Here is a 19,388-nt window from a genome sequence, read left to right on the forward strand (position 1 = left end):
GTCATCCCTTATATTCCATTGCACTACCAATCGCTAAACATTTATGGAGTCTCAACATTAATTGCAACATATAATTCTGTTAGAACATGACAGATTGCTATTTGTGTAGTCTGTGAAAGTGCTTTCCAAAGTTGGTTCAAATTCCCATATGCTCAGCAAGACTCTGCAGCGTTGACTGCCTTTTTAGCTCCCTGTGCCAAGTTCGATACTAGCTGGATCTTATGGGTTTATTCCTATCAGACTTTTTCAAAACTCTTTAAATTTTATTTGGTTTAAAGGCTTGTTAAACCTTTTCATAAAGCAATTAGGAATCAACCATGTTACTGTAGGTCATACATACAGAAATGAATGGGACATTTCCCTTCATAAAGAATTTAGAGAATCAGATGGATATGTACAACAATCTAGTAGCTTTGTGATCACTATTATTGAGCTTAGCTTTTTATTATGTTTTTATATTTTCCAGCTACAATGGTGGTATTTAAACTTATTTCAAAAGAGTATTAGTCAAGGCCTTGGATTTACCAGTCCTCTACGGTAAGTGCTTTGGTGTCATACAGAGAAACACAATTCAAATGCAAAAGAAAAAGAGGGTGTACTAGGAAAAAGGATTTACAAAGAAAGTTGTTTTGACATAGAATACATAATTTGAAAGTTTGTTGGAAGCAGATTCAATAGTAATATTCTTCAAACTTATTAAGAGTAAAAGATTAGTGAAGGATAAAGTGGGGCTCATAGGAACAAGGAGGGTAAGCTGCTCACTGAAGCAATGAATATGGAAGAGATACTAAGTGAATACTTTGCTTCAGTCTTTACCAAATTAGAAAATGATGACACTGGCCAAGTTGAAAATACTGAGCAACTGAAATCTATCATGATAAAGAGGTTCTAAAAAAGCATTTTGCAGAGAAATGAGAGGGAATGCATTTTCACAGAAGACACACGAAGAGACAATACTGGCTTGATGGTACAATTTTGGGGGGAGTATAGGAGCAGTGAGATCTCAGGGTTCAATGCATAATTCTCTGAAGGTGGCCAGGCAAGTTGAAAAGCTGTTGAGAAGGCTTGTAGAATCCTTCGGTTCATAACTAGAGGCATAGAGTGTAAAAGCAAGGAAGTGATGCTACATCTGTACAAATCATTGGTCAGACCACATTTGTAGTATTGTATTCAGTTCTCAGTACTTTATTTAAAGAAGAATGGTAAAGCCCTGGAGAAAAAGTGCAAAGGAGTTTTACGAGAATGTTACCAGGAATGAGGGAGTTTGGACACAAGGAAACATTAGAGAAATTGGGTTTATTCTTCTTGGAGCCGAGAAGATTACAAGGTGACCTTACTGTGGTGTTCAAAATGATAAACAATTTTGATAGAATAAAAAAAGGATATTCTATTTCCACTAGTTGGTACGTCAATAACCAGGGTCACAATTTCAAGACTGTCAGCAAAAGAGCGACGAGTGAGATGAGGAGAAACTTCTTCACACAGTTGTTAAGATTTGGAATGATTTGGGAGATTCCATTGGAGGTTTCAAAAGAGGGCTGGATATACGAAAACGATGAATTTAGTGGGCTACAGACAGAAGGCAAGAGAATAGGACTAGCTGGGCAGCTCTTTCGTGAGGTGATTTGGACATGATGGGTTGAATGATGGCCTTCTTCTGTCCTGTAAAATTCTAACATCTTTCAAATGGAAATTGCATCAAATCAACATGAAGTGAAAATTTGTGCAGTCATAGGCAAACAGCATTGATTAAAGCTCTTTCAAACATCTAGCATAAAAAGTCGAGTGTGTAGTGCTGGAAAAGCACAGGTCAGGCAACATCTGAGGAGCAGGAGAATCGACGTTTCGGGCATTAGCCCTTCATCAGGAAACTTATGCCTGAACTGTCTATTCTCCTGCTCCTCAGATGCTGCCTGACCTGTTGTGCTTTGCCAACACCACACACCTGACTCTGATCTCTAGTATCTATAGTCCTCACTTTCATCTAGCATGAAAAGCTGAGTGACCTCTTTTGGTGCAGCATTATTTCTCATGAATCATTCTTATGCAAATACAAGCGAGAAGGCTGTGATGTCTCTAGTTCATAGTTTAGTAAATCGCTCATCAGAAACAATTAGTAGTTTGACCATGAACACTGCAAGTATGGCAGCAAATATTGACGATTTGGAGGTGCCGGTGTTGGACTAAGGTGTACAAAGTTAAAAATCACACAACACCAAGTTATAGTCCAACAGGCTCATTTGAAAGCACTAGCTTTCGGAGCACTGCTCTTGGACAACTACCTGAAGGAGCATTGCTCTTCAGCAGGACTATAGATACTACAAGTGACAGAAACATTGGAATATACTGAAATAACATACTATTCTTTACAAATTATGTTGTCTCACCAAAATTAAAACCTCTCCATCTGCCTATTGATATTTTCCTTGGTCATTGTTTCTAAAACCTACCCACCACAGATGTTAAACTCACTGGCCTATGGTTATCTGGACTATCCTTGTACCTTATTTTTAAGGATGTTATATTTTGCCACCCTCAAATTTCCTCCTCTTTATCTAGAAAGTTTGGAAGCTTATGGCAAGTGCGAACATTATCCTCCCCTCCAATGTCTTTAACAACCTGATACAAGATATTTGGATCACTAATCCACTCTCAGTACAATTAACCTTATACATCCTTCCCCATCCCTGCCCCAGGGTTCACGTACTCCAAACCTCTATTCATGTTCCAGAACTATCCTTCCAATATTAGCCAACTCAGAACTGTCCATCTTCCTTATTCTTTTCAATTCTAATTGACTATCAAAGCATCAACCTTCCAATGTATCTTTGACTTTGAAAAAAACATGAGATAAAACCTTACAATTAAATTGAACTTTTAATAACACAGACTGCAGACTTCATAATTATGTGCACATTAGCAGTAATTAAAAAGTTTGAGTCCAGAGTAGCTATCAGAAGCTGCCAGATCAATTTGCAGGCTGAAATACCATTGTAATACTAACAAGAATATGATAAACAGGTAATAAATTCAAATAAATGTCTTGATGTAGCTGGTAACCAGAGACAATTCATGCAAGGAAACCAAAATTATTTCAACATTTGCATACTTTAAAAGACAAACATTTTAATACTGTAATGTTAATCCATAGCCACAACTGATTAAAAATAAATTCTTCAAAATCCAATGAAACTACTGAATTGTAGGAGAAACTTATGCATATATTAAAAAAAGTACAAGTTAAATAATAGTTATTTAACTTATTGAGGTTACTTTTCTTTTCCTATTGTTTTTAATTTGTGCCTTTATTCTGTAACTTTACGAAACTCATGTAAATCAAAGTTGATACAAGTTAATAGTTGCTAAATTATTTAAATTAGATAACTGGTTAAAGTATATATTTAAAACATCAGGTTTTACATTCCAAGCTTTCCTTTATCTATTTGTTTAAAATGTTGCCTTTAGTAACTAAGACAAAAACATGGATCGAATATATAAAAATCAATATTTAAAAATTCTAACTATAGATAGCCAATGGCAACATAGCGTTGTTTCATCATTTATCAAACAATTACATTGTGAGTTATTTATCCCACATCATGATTAAAAGACTATGCTTCATATTCCCTTTCTTCATTCTCTACCAAAACACGGTCATCTGCAACTTGATCTGTTGGATGATACTGAATGGAATTAAGTCCATTTGCAGCAAGACATTTTCTTTTGTATGCATACCATGTAATTATTGAAATTATCACCAAAATTGCAGCAGATGAGATGATTAATGCTGTTGGTAATACATTATTTTTTCTGCCTAAAAAAAAACAAAAAAATACATTGTAAATGGTTTGGACCCAATGAAGCAATATATTGTTACAATCTTTCTAGCCCAAGACTACATTATCATTGTTAATGTGTCATCTTAAATAATGAAGCGTTGTGGAAAAAATAGATGTGCTATTTAATTAAGTCTATCACAAAAATCAGGATACTCTCAGGCTAAGAGGAACCATATTCTTAAAGGAGAAATAGTTTAGACATAAGGTAACAAGGATCCCTTAAAATAAAGAGCTAAGTGCTAAAACTTGTTCATGTTCATATTACTGTGGTGCTTATATTAATAAAGTGTAATTTCACATATTTACATGCCACAATCACATTTGGTCAGAAATTGCTGGAACATTCCTTCAGTGTAGTGATGGTCACCATTATTAAATTGTAAAAACTCTAAGTGTTTGGGTGTAAATAAACTCAATCTCTGTACGTAGGTGAATAATTATCTGTTCCACTGTTAGCACTGCCAAAGGCAATAAAAGCTTCTCACCATGACAGAAATGAAATTACCCACTTAACTTAATGGCAATTGTGAAATCACTGGATTCATGAAAATATTATGTGTCTTGTCATTAAAGGCTGGGAAGTAATGTCACAAAGAACTGTATGAATGAGGTAATTTACGGTCCTTAATCTTTGTGGCCCAGAAAGGAAAAAAATGAGGCTGTGGAGTTTCACTTAAGTAAACTGTACCTACAGTGTTTTCTTTGTCTCTTCAGTTACCTGTATTTTTACACCATCTCTTGCCGTGCCCATATTTACCACAGTTGAAAGGAATTATTTTTCAGGACACAAAGCTGTATTGACAGTTAGATGATGGTCATTTAGAGTCAGAGTCATACAGCATGGAAACTGACCCCTCAGTCCAACAAGTCCACACTGACCACGTTTCAAACTAAACTAGTCCCACTTGTCGGTGTTTGGTGCATCAACCTCCAAACCTCTCCTATTCACGTACTTATCAAATGTCTTTTAAACATTGTTACAATGGCGGTTACCTGCGTCTACCACTTCCTCTAGTAGTTCATTCCACATACAGACTGTGGGGAAAAAAAAAGTTGCTGCTCATGTCTTTAAATCTTTCTGCTCTCACCTTAAATATGCCCTCTAGTTTTGAACTCCCCCCACCTGAGGGAAAAGACCTTTGTTCGTCACCTTTTCTACACCCCTCAAGACTTTATAAATCTCTGTAAGGTCACCCCTCAACCTCTTACGGTCCAGTGAAAAATACCTTGGATATGGAGTTCCTGCCCTTCCTCACATTGCAGCAACATCTCCCTACCATACCCACTTATACTATGTGAATTACTAATTCATCTACTTTATTGTGGAAGCTCCACACATTAAGATACAATGCCTTAAGGCTTATCTTTTTAACATTCTTAGTCCTGTTCACATTATACTGCATTTTGGTCCTATTTGATGTTTGTCATTGTATTCTGTGCCTATCATATTTCTTATCTCCCACTGTCTTTTGTTTTTGCTCTCGTTTCCCTCACTTATATCTCCTTGTATAGGTTCATTTCCTTCTGTCATTTTAGTTTACACCCTCCCCAACTGCACGAGCAAATACTCCCTCCAAGATATCAGTTCTGATCCTGTCCAGATGCAACCTGACTAGTTTGTACTGAAGACACTGGATACTGCCCCTGGCTTTCCCTTTTCCACCCATTAAATCATCTGACCTGATTTTCTTAGAACCCAAAAATCCATCAATCTCAGACTTGAATATACCCAATGACGGAGATTCCACTAGCCTCTAACATAGAGAATTCTAAAGATTCACAACACAGTGAAGAATTTTTTTCTCATTTCTCTTTAAGGTGGTTGACCACAGCCTGAGATTATTTCTTTTAGTTCAAGATTTCCTATCGTTAGGAAACAGGCTCTCAGCATCACTCTGGTCAAGCCTACTCAGATTTTCTGTTATATTATTTCAAGGGACTTGGACTTCACTCGAAAACATCACTTCTTGGACTTAACTGTCCTGAAGAACGTGGTTGTGAACTGCTTCTTGAAGCATTACAGTCCATTTGATGTAGGTACAGACACAATGTTGTTAGGAAAAGAATTCCAAATTTGTGTCTCAGTGACAGTGAGGAAACAGCCCTACAATTCTAGTCAGGATGTGTGTGGCTTGGAGGGCAAATTGCAGTTGCTGGCATTATCACACATGTGCTCCCTTGACCTTCCGCAAAGAAGTGGTCATGGGGTTGAAAAATGTTATTTAAGGAGCTCTGGCGAGTTGCTACAGGGCATCTTGTAAATAGTACACACTTGTTGCTACTTGCATCACTTGTTCAAAGACTGAATGATGAAGGTGATTTATAGGGTGCTTTGTCCTCGATGGTTTTCATCTTCTAGAGTGTAGCTGGAGTTGTACTCATCCAGGCAAATGGAGAGTTGTCTATAAGGAGTTTTGCTTGAAGATTGTGGACAGGCACTGTCGAGTCCAGCTTGGGGGGCGGGGTCAGTTATTTGCCATAGAATTCCTACTCTCAGGCCTCCTCTTCTTGCTACAGTTCATTTGTATGGCTGGTCCAGTTCTGTTTTTGGACAGCGGTAACTCCTAACAAATTGAACTTGTTGTAGAGAACTCAATAATGGTAATGCAGAAAGAAATGGTTACATTCCCCCTAACTGGAGATGATCATTGCTTGGTACTTGTGTGGTGCAAATGGTACATGCCACTTTTCGGCGCAAGCCTTGTTGTTGACATGTCCACATTCAACAAGCCCTGGACTCTGTGTGGATCTGAGCAGTCAGGTGCTGAACATGGTGCTGTCATCAGTTTTGCAGTGGTGCCTATTGGAAATCAAGTCCCACTATTTCCAGAATCATGATAAATGTGAAGATTTAATGAATTGACTGAAAATCCCAATTTGCCTCTGACAGATTGCTATCCAGGATTAACAGTGCATTTCACCAGTCCAAACATCACAAAACTTGGCTTGTTTCATAATCCTTTATTCTTCAAAGAGGCCTTGATGTTATTTGCACATTGATGATCAGTCTATAGTTCATTGGTTGCATGGCTGGATCCAGGGCCTTTCTTTGTCTTTAGGTTTTAGAATAAATTTTGTCAGCCTGTGAATACAGTTTTTTTTTCATTCCTTCACAGAAAATTGGAGAAAAGATTGATGCAACTAGCATCAGGAGGTCTCCTTGCTTCTCTCTGTCACTCCCATCACTGAATTGGTGTTAAACTGCAATCTAATCAGAGGCTTGTTATGCGGAGCTCTCCTGAACTCGCAAATTTTGGTGTTAATTGAAAAGCCAATCAAAAGAATGAATTTGCTCAGACAGTCTTAAGTACAAACAGCTGCTGCTGCTTTCACTGGACTCAATGTCCCAGCTAGTTGGGGTGGGTCAGTTCGCTGGATGATGATTTATAATGCTGAGTGACAACCCCAGGATAGGTTCAATTCCTTCATTGCTTGAAGTCAACATGGAAATACTGTCCCAGTTAGTTGGCGGATCTTGTGGTGCAGTGGTAATGTCCTATCTCTGTGCCATGAGGCCTGGGTTCAAATCCCATATGGAACCAGGCATGTGAGATAACATCCCTGAACAGGTCAATTAAAATATTTGTCCCAGTTAGTTGAAGCTTTTGTGGTGTAGTGGTAGTGTCCCACCTCTAAGCCAAGAGGTCTGGGTTCAAGTTCCAGTTCCTACAAGACATATGTAATAACATCTCTGAGAGGTTGATTAATAATATCTGTCCCAGTTCATCAGGGGCTCTTGAGTTACAGTGATAATGTTGCTACCTCTGAACCAGGAGGCCTGATGCCACAGGGCGGCATGGTGGTTAGCACTGCTACCTCACAGTGTCAGAGATCAGGGTTCAATTCCTGCCTCAGGCAACTGTCTGTGTGGAGTTTGCACATTCTCCCCGTTTTGCGTGGGTTTCTCAGGGTGCTCCGGTTTCCTCCCACAGTCCAAAAATGTGCAGGTTAGGTGAATTGGCTATGCTAAATTGCCCGTAGTGTTAGGTGAAGGGGTAAATGTAGGAAAATGGGTCTGGGTGGGTTGCTCTTCAGAGGGTCGGTGTGGACCTATTGGGCCGAAGGGCCTGTTTCCACACTAAGTAATCTGATCTAATTTAATCATGATACTTAACGAATTCAGAGTCAATGTTAAGGGCTGCCTGGGTCACTCCCTCCTGACTGTATGCTATCGTGCTGCTACCTCTGGTGGGTCTGTCTACTACTGGGTCAGGACATACCCAGGGATTGGTGATGGTGTTGTTTGGGGCATCATCTATATACTGATAGTATGTTTCTGAGTGCACAACTATATCAGGCAGTTGTTAGACTATTGTGGGGAGTTAGTTTTCCTAATTTTAGCATAAGGCCCCAAAAGATGATTTTGCTGGCTTGATGAGACTGGATGTGCCACTGTTGTTGTTTCCAGCTGCTAGGTCAAAGCTGGGGTTGTTCATCCAGTTTCATCTTCTGTAATGGTTCTGTACTTGTTTTCTAGGCCATTTCAGAGGGTGGTCAACCACACTGCTGTAGGTCTGAAGTCATATGTATTCAATGTGAAGGACAGGAGACTTATTTCCTTAAATGTAATTAATAAACCAGATGAGTTTTTATGTTAGTTGTCATTGGTCTCACGGGGGTAAGCATTAGAATCAATTTTAATTCTAGATTTAATTAATTTATTTTAAAAGATAGTGTGTGCTTGTTTCTACTGGAGTTTAGAAGAATGAAAGATGACCTGATTGAGTTGTGTATGATTCTGAATAGTCTTGACAAGGTGGAGGTGCCAGAGATCTACAGCAAAGTAAAAGGCCCTCTGCCGTCACGTCCATGCCATTCAAAACAACCATCTAATTATTCTAATTCTGTTTTCCAGCACTTCACTGTCTCCCTTGGCATTGCAAGTATACATCTAAATACTTCTTAAATGTTGCGGGTTTTTTGCCTCTACCACTCTTACAGGCAGAGAGTTCCCGTGTCTCACCACACTCTAGGTGAAAAGGTTTTCCTCAATTCCCTCCAAACCTTCTGTCACTCACTTTAATATGTGACTAGGATGCTTCTTCTTGTGGGTTAGTCCAGAACTAGGGGTCATTGTTTTAACATTAAGGGTCATCTTAGACAACAGAGAGGAGTTATTTCTCTTTGGAACTAACTGGCACAAAAGGTAATGGAGGCAGGGTCATTGAATATTTTTAAGACAGAAGTGAATAGATTTTGCACGGGAATCAAAGGTTATTGTGATTAAAAAAGTGTTGGAGAAACTTAGCAGAATGCAGAGAAAAAAACTTTTAAAAATAGTTGACATTACAGAAGAGAAACTTTGGGAGGTCTTGGGGAATATAAAGGTAGATAAATCTCCAGGACCTGATCTAATGCATCCCAATACATTGGTGGGAAGTAAGGGAGGAAGTTATGAGACCCCCTTGCAGAAATATTTTCATCATCTATAACTATGGGTGAGGTGCCTGATGACTGGAGAGTGGCTAATGTTATACCTTTGTTTAAGAAAAGTTGTAAGGAGAGTCTGACTTCGGTTTTGGATAAATTGTTGGGGGCGATTATAAAAGATAGGATTTATGGACATTTAGAGAGGCAAAAGATGGATAGTCAGTATGGATTTGTGTGAAGAAAATAATGTCTCACAAACTTGACTGAGTTTTTTGAGGGAGTTACTAAAAAGATTGATGATGGCACAGCAGATGTTGTTTACTGGGATTTAGTAAAGTCTTTGACAAGTTTCCTCATGGTAGACTAATGAGCAAAGTTAGGTCAGATGGGATTCAGGATGAACTTGCCAATTGGATACATAATTAGCAGAATGGCAGGAGACAGAGAATAAAGGTTGAGGATTGTTTTCGGACTGAAGGTCTGTGACCAGGAGTGTTCCACAGGGATTGGTTCTGGATCCTCCTTTGTTTCTCATTTATATAAATGATTTGGATAAGAATATAGAAGGTATGGTTGATAAGTTTGCAGACAACACCAAAATTGGTTGCTTTATAGACAGTGAAGGAGGTTTTCGAAGATTACAAAGGGATCTTGATTGAATGGGTCAATGATCTGAAAAATGGCAGATGGAGTTCAATCTGGATAAATATGAAATATTGAATTTTGGTAAAATAAATAAGGGTAGGGTCTTGGGTAAATTGTAGAAAAGAGGGACTTAGAGTAGCAGGTACATAATTCTTTGAAGTTTGTGTCACATATAGACAGGGTGGTTAAAAAGGTGTTTGCCACGCTTTCCTTTATTGCTCAGTCCTTGGAGTAGAGGAGTTGGGAAGTCATGTTGAGGTTGTACAGGGCACTGATGAGGCCTCTTCTGAAATACCGAGTCCAGTTCTGGTTGCACAGTTATAGGAAGGATATTATCAAGCTGGAAAGGGTTCAAAAGAGATTTACCAGAATGTTGCTGCGTATGGAATGTGTGAGTTATAAAGAAAGACTAGATAGGCACCAACAAAAAAAGTCCCAGCCTAAGAGGTTGACAGGCGATTTGATAGAAGTTTATAAAATAATGAGAGGTATAGATAGAGTTAACGATAGTTATATTTTTCCTAGGATGGGGATTTCAAGACTAGAGGGCATATTTTTAAGGTGAGAGGAGAGAGATTTAAAAAAGTCAAGGCAAATTTTCTTTTTTAAACACAGAAGTAGTTCGTGTGTGGAATGAACTTTGAGTAATTGGTGGATGCGGGTACAATTACAATGCTTAAAAGAAATTTGGATAGATACATGTATAGGAAAAGTTTGGAGTATGGGTCAGGAGCAGGGACGTGGGACAAGTTTAGTTTGGGATGATGTTTGGCATGGACTGGTTGGACTGAAAGATCTGTTTCCTTGCTGTATGACTCTGTGGCGGCATCTGTGTAGAGAGAAATAGACTTAACATTTCAAGTCTAAAAATAGCTCTTCTTCAGAATTGGTGATTATTGTGGATAGATGGGAATGAAGAATACAGAACACAAACAGATCAGCCATTGAATGGTAGAGCTGGCTCAAAAGGGACATCTTTCAATTGCAAATCTATTCATCATCATCTTACAAATATCAAAAACATTGGCTCCAAATCTTGTGAAGCAGATATTTCCAAAGATGCACAAGCCTCAATGGACTTCGGGTACTCCTAATTCATAAGCTTCACCAGCTGCCATAGCAGGATTTGAATCTACATCCCCCAGAGCATTAGCCTGGGCTTCTGGTCCACTGGTCCAGTGACATTACCACTGCACCACCACATTCTCTATTTGTTTTAATGATACCACCTCTCATTCTCTTAAACCTAAGACAGGAATTTTGTTTTACAAAAAAAATACAGAACAGCAGATGCTGGAAATCTGAAACAAAAGTCAAAATTACTGTCAAAACTCAGCAGGTTTGACAGTATTTGTAGAGAGAAAGCAGAGTCAACATTTCAGTCCAGTGACCCTCCTTTAGAGTGAGAATTCTTTTCTCCTTACAAATGACCTCCTTCATCTCAAAAATTAATCAAGTGATCCCTCGCTGCACCTCCTTCCCTAAGATAGAGTAATAGAAGACAAAATAGATAGACTTTGGTTTGCAATTGCTCTCTGTTTATTTGCAAGTAGTATAATTGATATATTAGATAGATACTCTACTGTTACTGATGGACAGTATGTGAATGGAATGAACTTCATGTGTCAAACAGGTTTATACGTTTCATAAATCTGCCTGATCATTTACTCTTTCACTCCTCAAGGAAGTTGTCCCTGAAACTGGGCGTCATGGCACCGACATTACACTTTTACTTTGATCTTAGATCATACGAAAAAGCATCAATTCTTTAAGATATCATGAATAAAAAACATTTTCAGATCAAATGTTTAAAATAATGTATTTGATACATAAACTCACCTCTTGAACATTTTTCTCCATCAGGTACAGCAACTAGAAAAGAAAACTTCCATGACTTCCAAGTAAAGTGACAAATTGTATGTACAGTAATGCTAATGTGACAACTGAGGTGAGATGAGTGTACTACCACTCCAATCCCACTGCTCCATAGGTCACAACATAAAATAAAAATATACTTCCCTGTTACCGAGATGGCCAATAAAATACCTTAACATATCATGTTTAAAATGAAAGAAATTCAAATCAAGTTTCATTCGTAAAGACAATTGTTGATTTATCAAAACCTTTATTCAAGGAGAATAAAATAATGATTAACATACAGTTAGTATTATGAAAGTATACATGTTTATTCCTCAAAATAATTTCAAAATACACTCAAGCATTCAAGGTGAAAAGATTTCAAAAAAAATGTATAAACTAAGAACAGGAGTAGCCATTTGGCCCTTTGAACCTGATCTGCCCTTCAATATAATCAAGCAGATCCTCTGTTTCAATACCATACTCTCTCTTTCTTCCCATACTCTTTGGATGCCTTTAAAATCTAAACATCTACCTACCTTGAATTTATTCAGTGTGTTGGCCTCCACAGTCTTCTGTGGTACAGAATTCCACAGGATCACTGCCATTTTAGTGAAGGAATCTTTCCTCATCTCAATCTTAAATAGTGTACCCTTGTCCTGAGAGCAAGAACCCTAGTTCTAGATTCCCCACTAGGAAAAACATCCTCTTTGCATAGAGTCTGTCCAGCCCTGTTTGGGATTTCTCTGCAGAGACTGGGTTAGCAAATACAATATTGTGAAGCTCCTTCAATTACTCTTTCAGAGGAAGAAGTAAATTAAGTCAATAAGATGGCTTTTTCAGGAACAGAAGATATCAGCTAGGCCGCCCTAACTCATAGGATTCTTGTTCCCTACCAAATTTCAGATAACATAACATTCTTCATGCAGATACCATACAGTCCGAACAAGGGTTTACAGCAAAGCAAGCAGATATCACCAATCCTGCCATTTCTAGGAGCCCTTGTTTAAAACGCAACTTCAATATCCACAGTAACATTTCAATGCTCTCTTCTAAAGAAGCAATTCAGGTATTTCTGCAAGATTATTCAACTTGCCACCATTCTTCAAAACATAAGTCCTCCATGAAATACTAAACATGACATCAGTTGTCACACTGGTGCGAGCTAATTAATTACCTGTAGAGCTGGGAAAGAAATCTAAGACTTAATAGATACCTCAATGTAAATCTGAGCTAAAAAAAAATGCAGGGAATGATCTATAATATTCAGAGTAAACTCAAAATGATATGTTGATTGGTAGCTTTTCTGCTTATCAAGGCTTTGTTAACATTTATTTATTATAGTAAATCAATGCCAGATACGTGCCAGCCTTAGATGACAGGTGGCAATCACTCATGGTCAAAAAGACTTGTGGGTTTGAGTCCCACTTTGGTAAAGAGGTGGTTAAAGTGCAGAATTCAGGAGAGGTTATTAAAATTTCCAGCACACACACAAATAGGACAGAGTGTATGGAAAGGATTAGCAATCAAACTTCAAGCACATTGGACAAACGAATGACAACGAGAAGAGGGACGGTTAATAGAGGACTGAAGGTGTTATATCTGAATATACACAGTATAAGGAATAAGGTAAATGAGCTTGTGGCGCAAATCAAAATTGGCAGGTATGATGTGGTGGGCGTCACAGAGACGTGGCTGCAAGAGGATCAGGACTGGGAGCTGAATATTCAAGAATATACATCCTATCGAAAAGAGAGGCAGGTGGCAGAGGGGGTGGGGTTGCCTTATCAGTAAGAAATGAAATGGGGTCAGTTAGTGCAGAATCTGTGTGGGTGGAATTGAGGAAGCGCAAAAGTAAAAAAAAAACATATTTGGAGTTATGTACAGGCCTCCAAACAGGAGTCAGGAGCTGGGGCACAATGCACAAGGAGATAGAAAAGATGTGTAGGAAAGGCAAAGTTACAGTGATCATGGGGGATTTCAATATGCAGGTGGACTGGGAAAATCAGGTTGGTAGTGGATTGCAAGAAAAGATATTTGTAGAATGTCTACAAAATGGAGTAGCTTGTGGAGGAGCCCACTAGGGGACAGGCAGTACTGGATTTAGCATTGTGCAGTGAGGCAGACTTAATAAGGGAACTTAAGGTGAAGGAACCCTTAGGACACGGGGATCATAATATGACTGAATTTAGTGTGCAATTTGAGAACAAGATGATAGAATCAGAGGTAATGGTATTACAGCTGAATAAAGGCAACTACAAAGGCATAAGGGAGGAGTTAGGTAGAAGAGACTGGGAGTTTTGGGGGTAATTCAGGAGACAGCAGAGATTCATCCCAAGGTAAAAGAAGGTAAAAACAATGACTGCAGATGCTGGAAACCAGAGTCTAGATTAGAGTGGTGCTGGAAAAGCACAGCAGTTCAGGCAGCATCCAAGGAGCAGTAAAATCGACGTTTCGGGCAAAAGCCCGACGTTTCCTGATGAAGGGCTTTTGCCTTAAACATCGATTTTACTGCTCCTCGGATGCGGCCTGAACTGCTGTGCTTTTCCAGCACCACTCTAATCTAGCCCAAGATAAAAGAAGCATGGTACAGGAAGGATGAGGCAACCATGGCTGACAAGGGAAATCAGGGATAACATAAAAGCAAAAGAGAAAGCATATAATGTGGTGGAGGGCAGTGGGAAACCAGAGGATTGGGAAGCTTACAAAGACCAACAGAGGTCAACAAAAATAAATGAGGGAGAAAATTATAGAAAAAGGAAGACTAAGAGTTTCTTTAGATATATAAAAGAGAAAAAGAGAGGCAAAAGTGGACATTGTACTGCTGGAAAATGACCCTGGAGAGACAGTAGTGGGGAATAAGGAAATGGCCTTCATGTCAGTCTTCACTGTGGAAAACACGAGTAGGATCTCAAAAATTCAAGAGAGTAAGGGGGTAGTGCCGAGTATGGTCACCTTCACCAAGGAGAAGGTGCTAGAAAAACTGAATGACCTGAAGGTGGATAAATCACCTGGACCCGACCCCAGAGTTCTAAGAGACATAGCTGAAGAGATAGCGGAGGCGTTAGTGGTGATCTTTCAGGAATCAGGAAGGGTCCCAGAGGACTGAAAAATCACTAACGTGACACCCCTGCTTATAAAGGAAGAAAGACAACTGGAAAAATTACAGACCTATTATCCTAACCTCGGTGGTAGGCAAGATCCTGGAATCCATTGTGAAGGATGAGACTTCTAAATACTTGGACCGTCTCGTAAAATATGGCAAAGTCAGCATGGTTTCGTCAAGGGGAAGTCATGCCTGACAAATCTGCTAGACTTCTTTGAGGAAGTAACGAACAGGTTAGACCAAGGACAGCTAATGAATGTTATCTACTTGGACTACAAGAAGGCCTTTGACAAGGTGCCACGCAGAAAGCTGCTGACTAAGATAAGGGCCCATGGTGTCAGAGACTAGGTGCTAGCATAGATAGAAGATTGGCTGTTTCGCAGAAAGCAGAGAATGGGGATAAAAGGGTCCTTCTCAGGATGGCAGCCGGTGACAAGTGGTGTTCCATAAGGCTCAGTTTTGGGACCTCAATTTTTCACGTTATACATTAACGATCTAGATGAAGGAACAGAGGTTATTCTGGTTAAGTCTGCAGATGCTAAAAAGATAGATAGAGGGACAGGTAACATAGAGGAGACAGGAAGGCTGCAGCAAGATTTGTACAGTTTAAGACAATGGGCAAAGAGGGGGAGATGGAGTACAACATGGAAAAGTGAGAGGTCATGCACTCTGGTAGGAAGAAGAGGAATGGCCTACTTTCTGAATGGAGAGAAAATTCAGAAGTCTGAAATGCAAAGAGACTTGGGAGTTCTAGTCCAGGATTCTCCCAAGGTAAATTTGCAGGTTGAGTCAGTAGTTAGGAAGTTAGTAGTTAGCAAATGCAATAATGGCATTTATTTTGAGGGGTCTTGAATACAAGAACAGGGATGACCTTTTGAGCCTCTATAAGGCTCTAATCAGACAACATTTGGAGTATTGTGCGCAGTTTTGGGCCCCATATCTCAGGAAGGATGTACTGGCCTTGGAGCGTGTTCACAGGAGGTTCAAAAGAATGGTCCCAGGAATGAAAAGCTCAACATATGAGGAATGTTTGAGGACTCTGGGTCTATACTCGATGGAGTTTAGAAGGAAGAGGGGGATCTAATTGAAACATACAGAATACTGAATGACCTGAACAAAGTAGATGTTGGGAAGATGTTTCCATTGGTAGGAGAGATTAGGACCCAAGGACACAGCTTCAGAGTCAAGGGAAGACGTTTTAGAATGGAGATAAGGAGAAACCTCTTCAGCCCGAGAGTGGTGAATCTATGAAATTCATTGCCACAGAAGACTGAGGAGGCCAGGTCATTGAGTATATTCAAGATGGAGATAGATAGGTTTGAGTATCAAAGGGATCAAGGGTTATGGGGAGTAAGCGGGAGAATGGGGTTGAGAAACTTATCAGTCATGATTGAATGGTGGAGCAGACGTGATAGGCTGAGTGGCCTAATTTCAGCTCTTACATCTTATGGTCTTTAGATAGGAGCTCATAATCCAGGTTGCTAACTTGAGTGACTTGCTCAGAAATGCTCCCTTTTAGATAAAATGTTAAATCACATTCCTGTCTAAGTTAGTGCTTCCCAAACATTTTCCCTCAGTGATCCCATTTCCAGAATTTAAAATTTCTGCAATCCTTCTGTTAGGACTGAGAGAGTGTGTGTGTCATAATTTTATTAGAGCTTCACAGTGGCCATAGCTGCCTCCAAGCTCTCAGTTCCAGTAGTTCAGACCATGAGCCTACTTTGGGAAGCTAAGCTTTAGTTGCTCATAAAATCTTCTATGGTACAGTTTGAAGAGCAGATAAATTGTCCTACTTCATGCTCACCAACCACCACATAAATTATGTGCTCGTTTATCTCCGTCATTGATAGGACATTGACTATGAAAATAGATTGCCATATTTCCTTTCATCATAACTGTAAATATACTGAAAAGTTTGTATATTTGACTGTGAAGTGTTCAGGATCATAAGAATTACAAATACAAGTGCCTGGAATCTTTATTAGCATTCTGCTAAGTTGAGCATTTTCTGGAAAAGAATTACTGATCTCTGGCCCAGATAATCTGAATTGAAATCCCATTTGCCCTGAAGATGTGTCACACAATATCAGAACAGTTTTTTTTCTTTAACAATCACAATAATGTACTACTTCACACATTGCAGAGCTGAAAGGTATTTTCACATGATCTGTTTGAACAGAGAATATCAAATATCTCCGAGATTGCTGAAACCTTCTGGCAGGGCAAATCTTCAAAAGGAAAGGTTTTCACAGTTTCTGCAAAGGCAGATGCCATGTGGTTTTAATGGATGAGAAAAAAATCCATTGAACTCACAATTTTTGAATATGACAAATGCCAAACTGTATGGAATAATGATACCTCCACTGGAGAGAAGTCCGTGAATGTGTGATGCAGATTGAAATTTAATGGACATAGTCAGTCATTTACATTGCTTTTGAAATACACATAATGCATAATTATTAAGATCACTAAATTGTTCAGCATACAGGAATCAGAATAACTTGGGCCCCTGCAGAGGGATCCATCCTGAAAGTAACATCTTACTTCTACATGGCACCAGATAAAAAACTGAGACAAAATCTAGGAAAGAAAATTAGGTAAGAATTCTCTAATCTCTCAAAACTGTCCATCAGGCTGAAAGATCAAATATAGCAGAAACAGGAAAGGGGTTTAAAATTAAATAATTCAACTAAGACAAAAACTAAAAACTTTTCATATAGGAAATTTATGGTTTTATTGGATAAAAGGTGAAATAATTTTTCAGAGGTCAGCATCCCATCACCAATCACCCTTTAATTACAAATGCGTAACCTTTGACGATAGTATGCCTCTTACAAAGTCAGGCTTTCTGGGGCTCAATATCCCTGACATTCACCTTTATATGTCAGCCAGGTCTCCCTGATTGGACCAGGTAACAGCCCCACTCAGGGAAATCATACTGTCTGAGGTCCAGCTGGCTGATCTCATCACAGTCACTACAAGAGGCAGGGCTTAAGCTGCCCCTTGTTCCCACGTCAAAAGTTGCAGAGTCATAGAGATGTACAGGATGGAAACAGATCCTTCGGTCCAACCCGTCCATGCTGACCAGATATCCCAACCTAGTTCCACCTGCCAACACCTGGCCCATATCCCTCCAAACCTTTCCTATTCATATACCCATCCAGATGCCTTTTAAATGTTGCAATTGTACCAGCCTCCACTACTTCCTCTGGCAGCTCATTCCACACATGCACCACCGTCTGTGTGAAAAAGCTGTCCCTTAGATCTGTTTTATATCTTTCCTCTCTCACCCTAAACCTATGCCCTCTAGTTCTGGACTCCCCCACCCCAGGGAAAAGACTTTGCCTATTTATCCTAATCATGCCCCTCATGATTTTATATACCTCTATAAGGTTACCCCTCAGCCTCAGATGTTCCAGGGAAAACAGCCCCAACCTGTTCAGCCTTTCCACATAGCTCAAATCCTCCAATCCTGGCAACAAAATCACTTGGCATTCATGAAGTGTTTCCAGTAAGAATCTTGCCAGAAAGAGGGAGCTCACTAGCATCATCCAGGAAATGTCCAGTGTTGTAAAATTGGGATTGCTGCAGAAGCATCTGAAGAAACAGGAAAGAGTTTAAGAGGCAAACAACTGTCAAACACAATTACGTCACTCACTGATGGCTGCAGCAAGTCTTCTGCCAAACTAGGGAGGAAGAATGGTGAGTATTAAGTCCCCTTTCTACTCCAGAGCCTTCCTACAACTATCCCAGGAACTACATTAAGTTCAACCTGGCGGTGTATGGGAGCTTCAAATAGTAGAATGAATGAGATGTAAACATGCCAGAAACAAGTTCTTGCAACCCATCATGTTCCACATTTGTGTGCAGTCGACAGGGAAGGTGCAGCTGCCATCAGTACTGACAGAAATAAAGGTGGAGAAAGAGAAATGCAGATTGAAGCATAGACAACACAAAGTCACCCTGTCCAAAATTTGCTCCCTTTTCTCTTGCTACCTTGATACTCAAAGATCCAGCCCTCAAACTTATCTGTTCAGGTGTCTGTGTAATACATTCATGCATTAATTTGTGAAGAGCTAAATGAAAAATCCCAATTAAAATACATTGTTATCCTGTTTAAATAGTGAACATGCTACAAAACAGAGTAAGCCAATCAATGGGTTATTGCATTTTGCTCTGCATCTATGTCCTTTATGCATGTCTACATTGGCATATTCTAATCAATGGAGACATTTGCTTTTCTTTGATGCATAAAGTGCACTGCATGGATCAATGCATACCATTTGACTGCAGCGCAGAGCACACTCTGTGTTAAATGATTTGTACCTTACCTGCCTTTTGCTAATGTTAATTTAATTTGCTCCACATATGATTGTGTCGGGAGCATACGTTTAATCACTGATGTCACCGAATGAATTATGGGGATTTTATTCCAGTTTTGCATAGGAAGGAAGAAGGAAGACAAGATTAAATATTCTGGTATGAATATTAATCTTGTGCATAAGAAACACCCAATCCAGACAGATTAGTTGACCCCTTCCTGTCTATTTAGCTAACGTTTTCTTGTTGTG

The 19,388-nt window shown here is 39.3% G+C and overlaps 1 protein-coding gene across 2 annotated transcripts in view; it reads right to left on the bottom strand.

Moving 5' to 3' along the window:
- Nucleotides 1-2,858: 2,858 nt before the first annotated feature.
- The window catches only part of cd302 (CD302 molecule), a 43,712-nt gene continuing 27,182 nt past the window's right edge, over nt 2,859-19,388 (bottom strand). For both annotated transcript variants that reach the window (XM_043693843.1, XM_043693842.1), the window contains 2 exons: nt 11,694-11,726; nt 2,859-3,814 (listed from right to left, as the gene is read on the bottom strand). In XM_043693843.1, coding sequence (XP_043549778.1) covers nt 3,612-3,814; nt 11,694-11,726 — 236 coding nt within the window. In that variant the 3' untranslated portion in view covers nt 2,859-3,611. The remainder of the gene's footprint in view (nt 3,815-11,693; nt 11,727-19,388) is intronic.

This window comes from Chiloscyllium plagiosum, chromosome 7 (genome assembly GCF_004010195.1).
Source record: "Chiloscyllium plagiosum isolate BGI_BamShark_2017 chromosome 7, ASM401019v2, whole genome shotgun sequence".
Lineage (NCBI taxonomy): Eukaryota > Metazoa > Chordata > Chondrichthyes > Orectolobiformes > Hemiscylliidae > Chiloscyllium > Chiloscyllium plagiosum.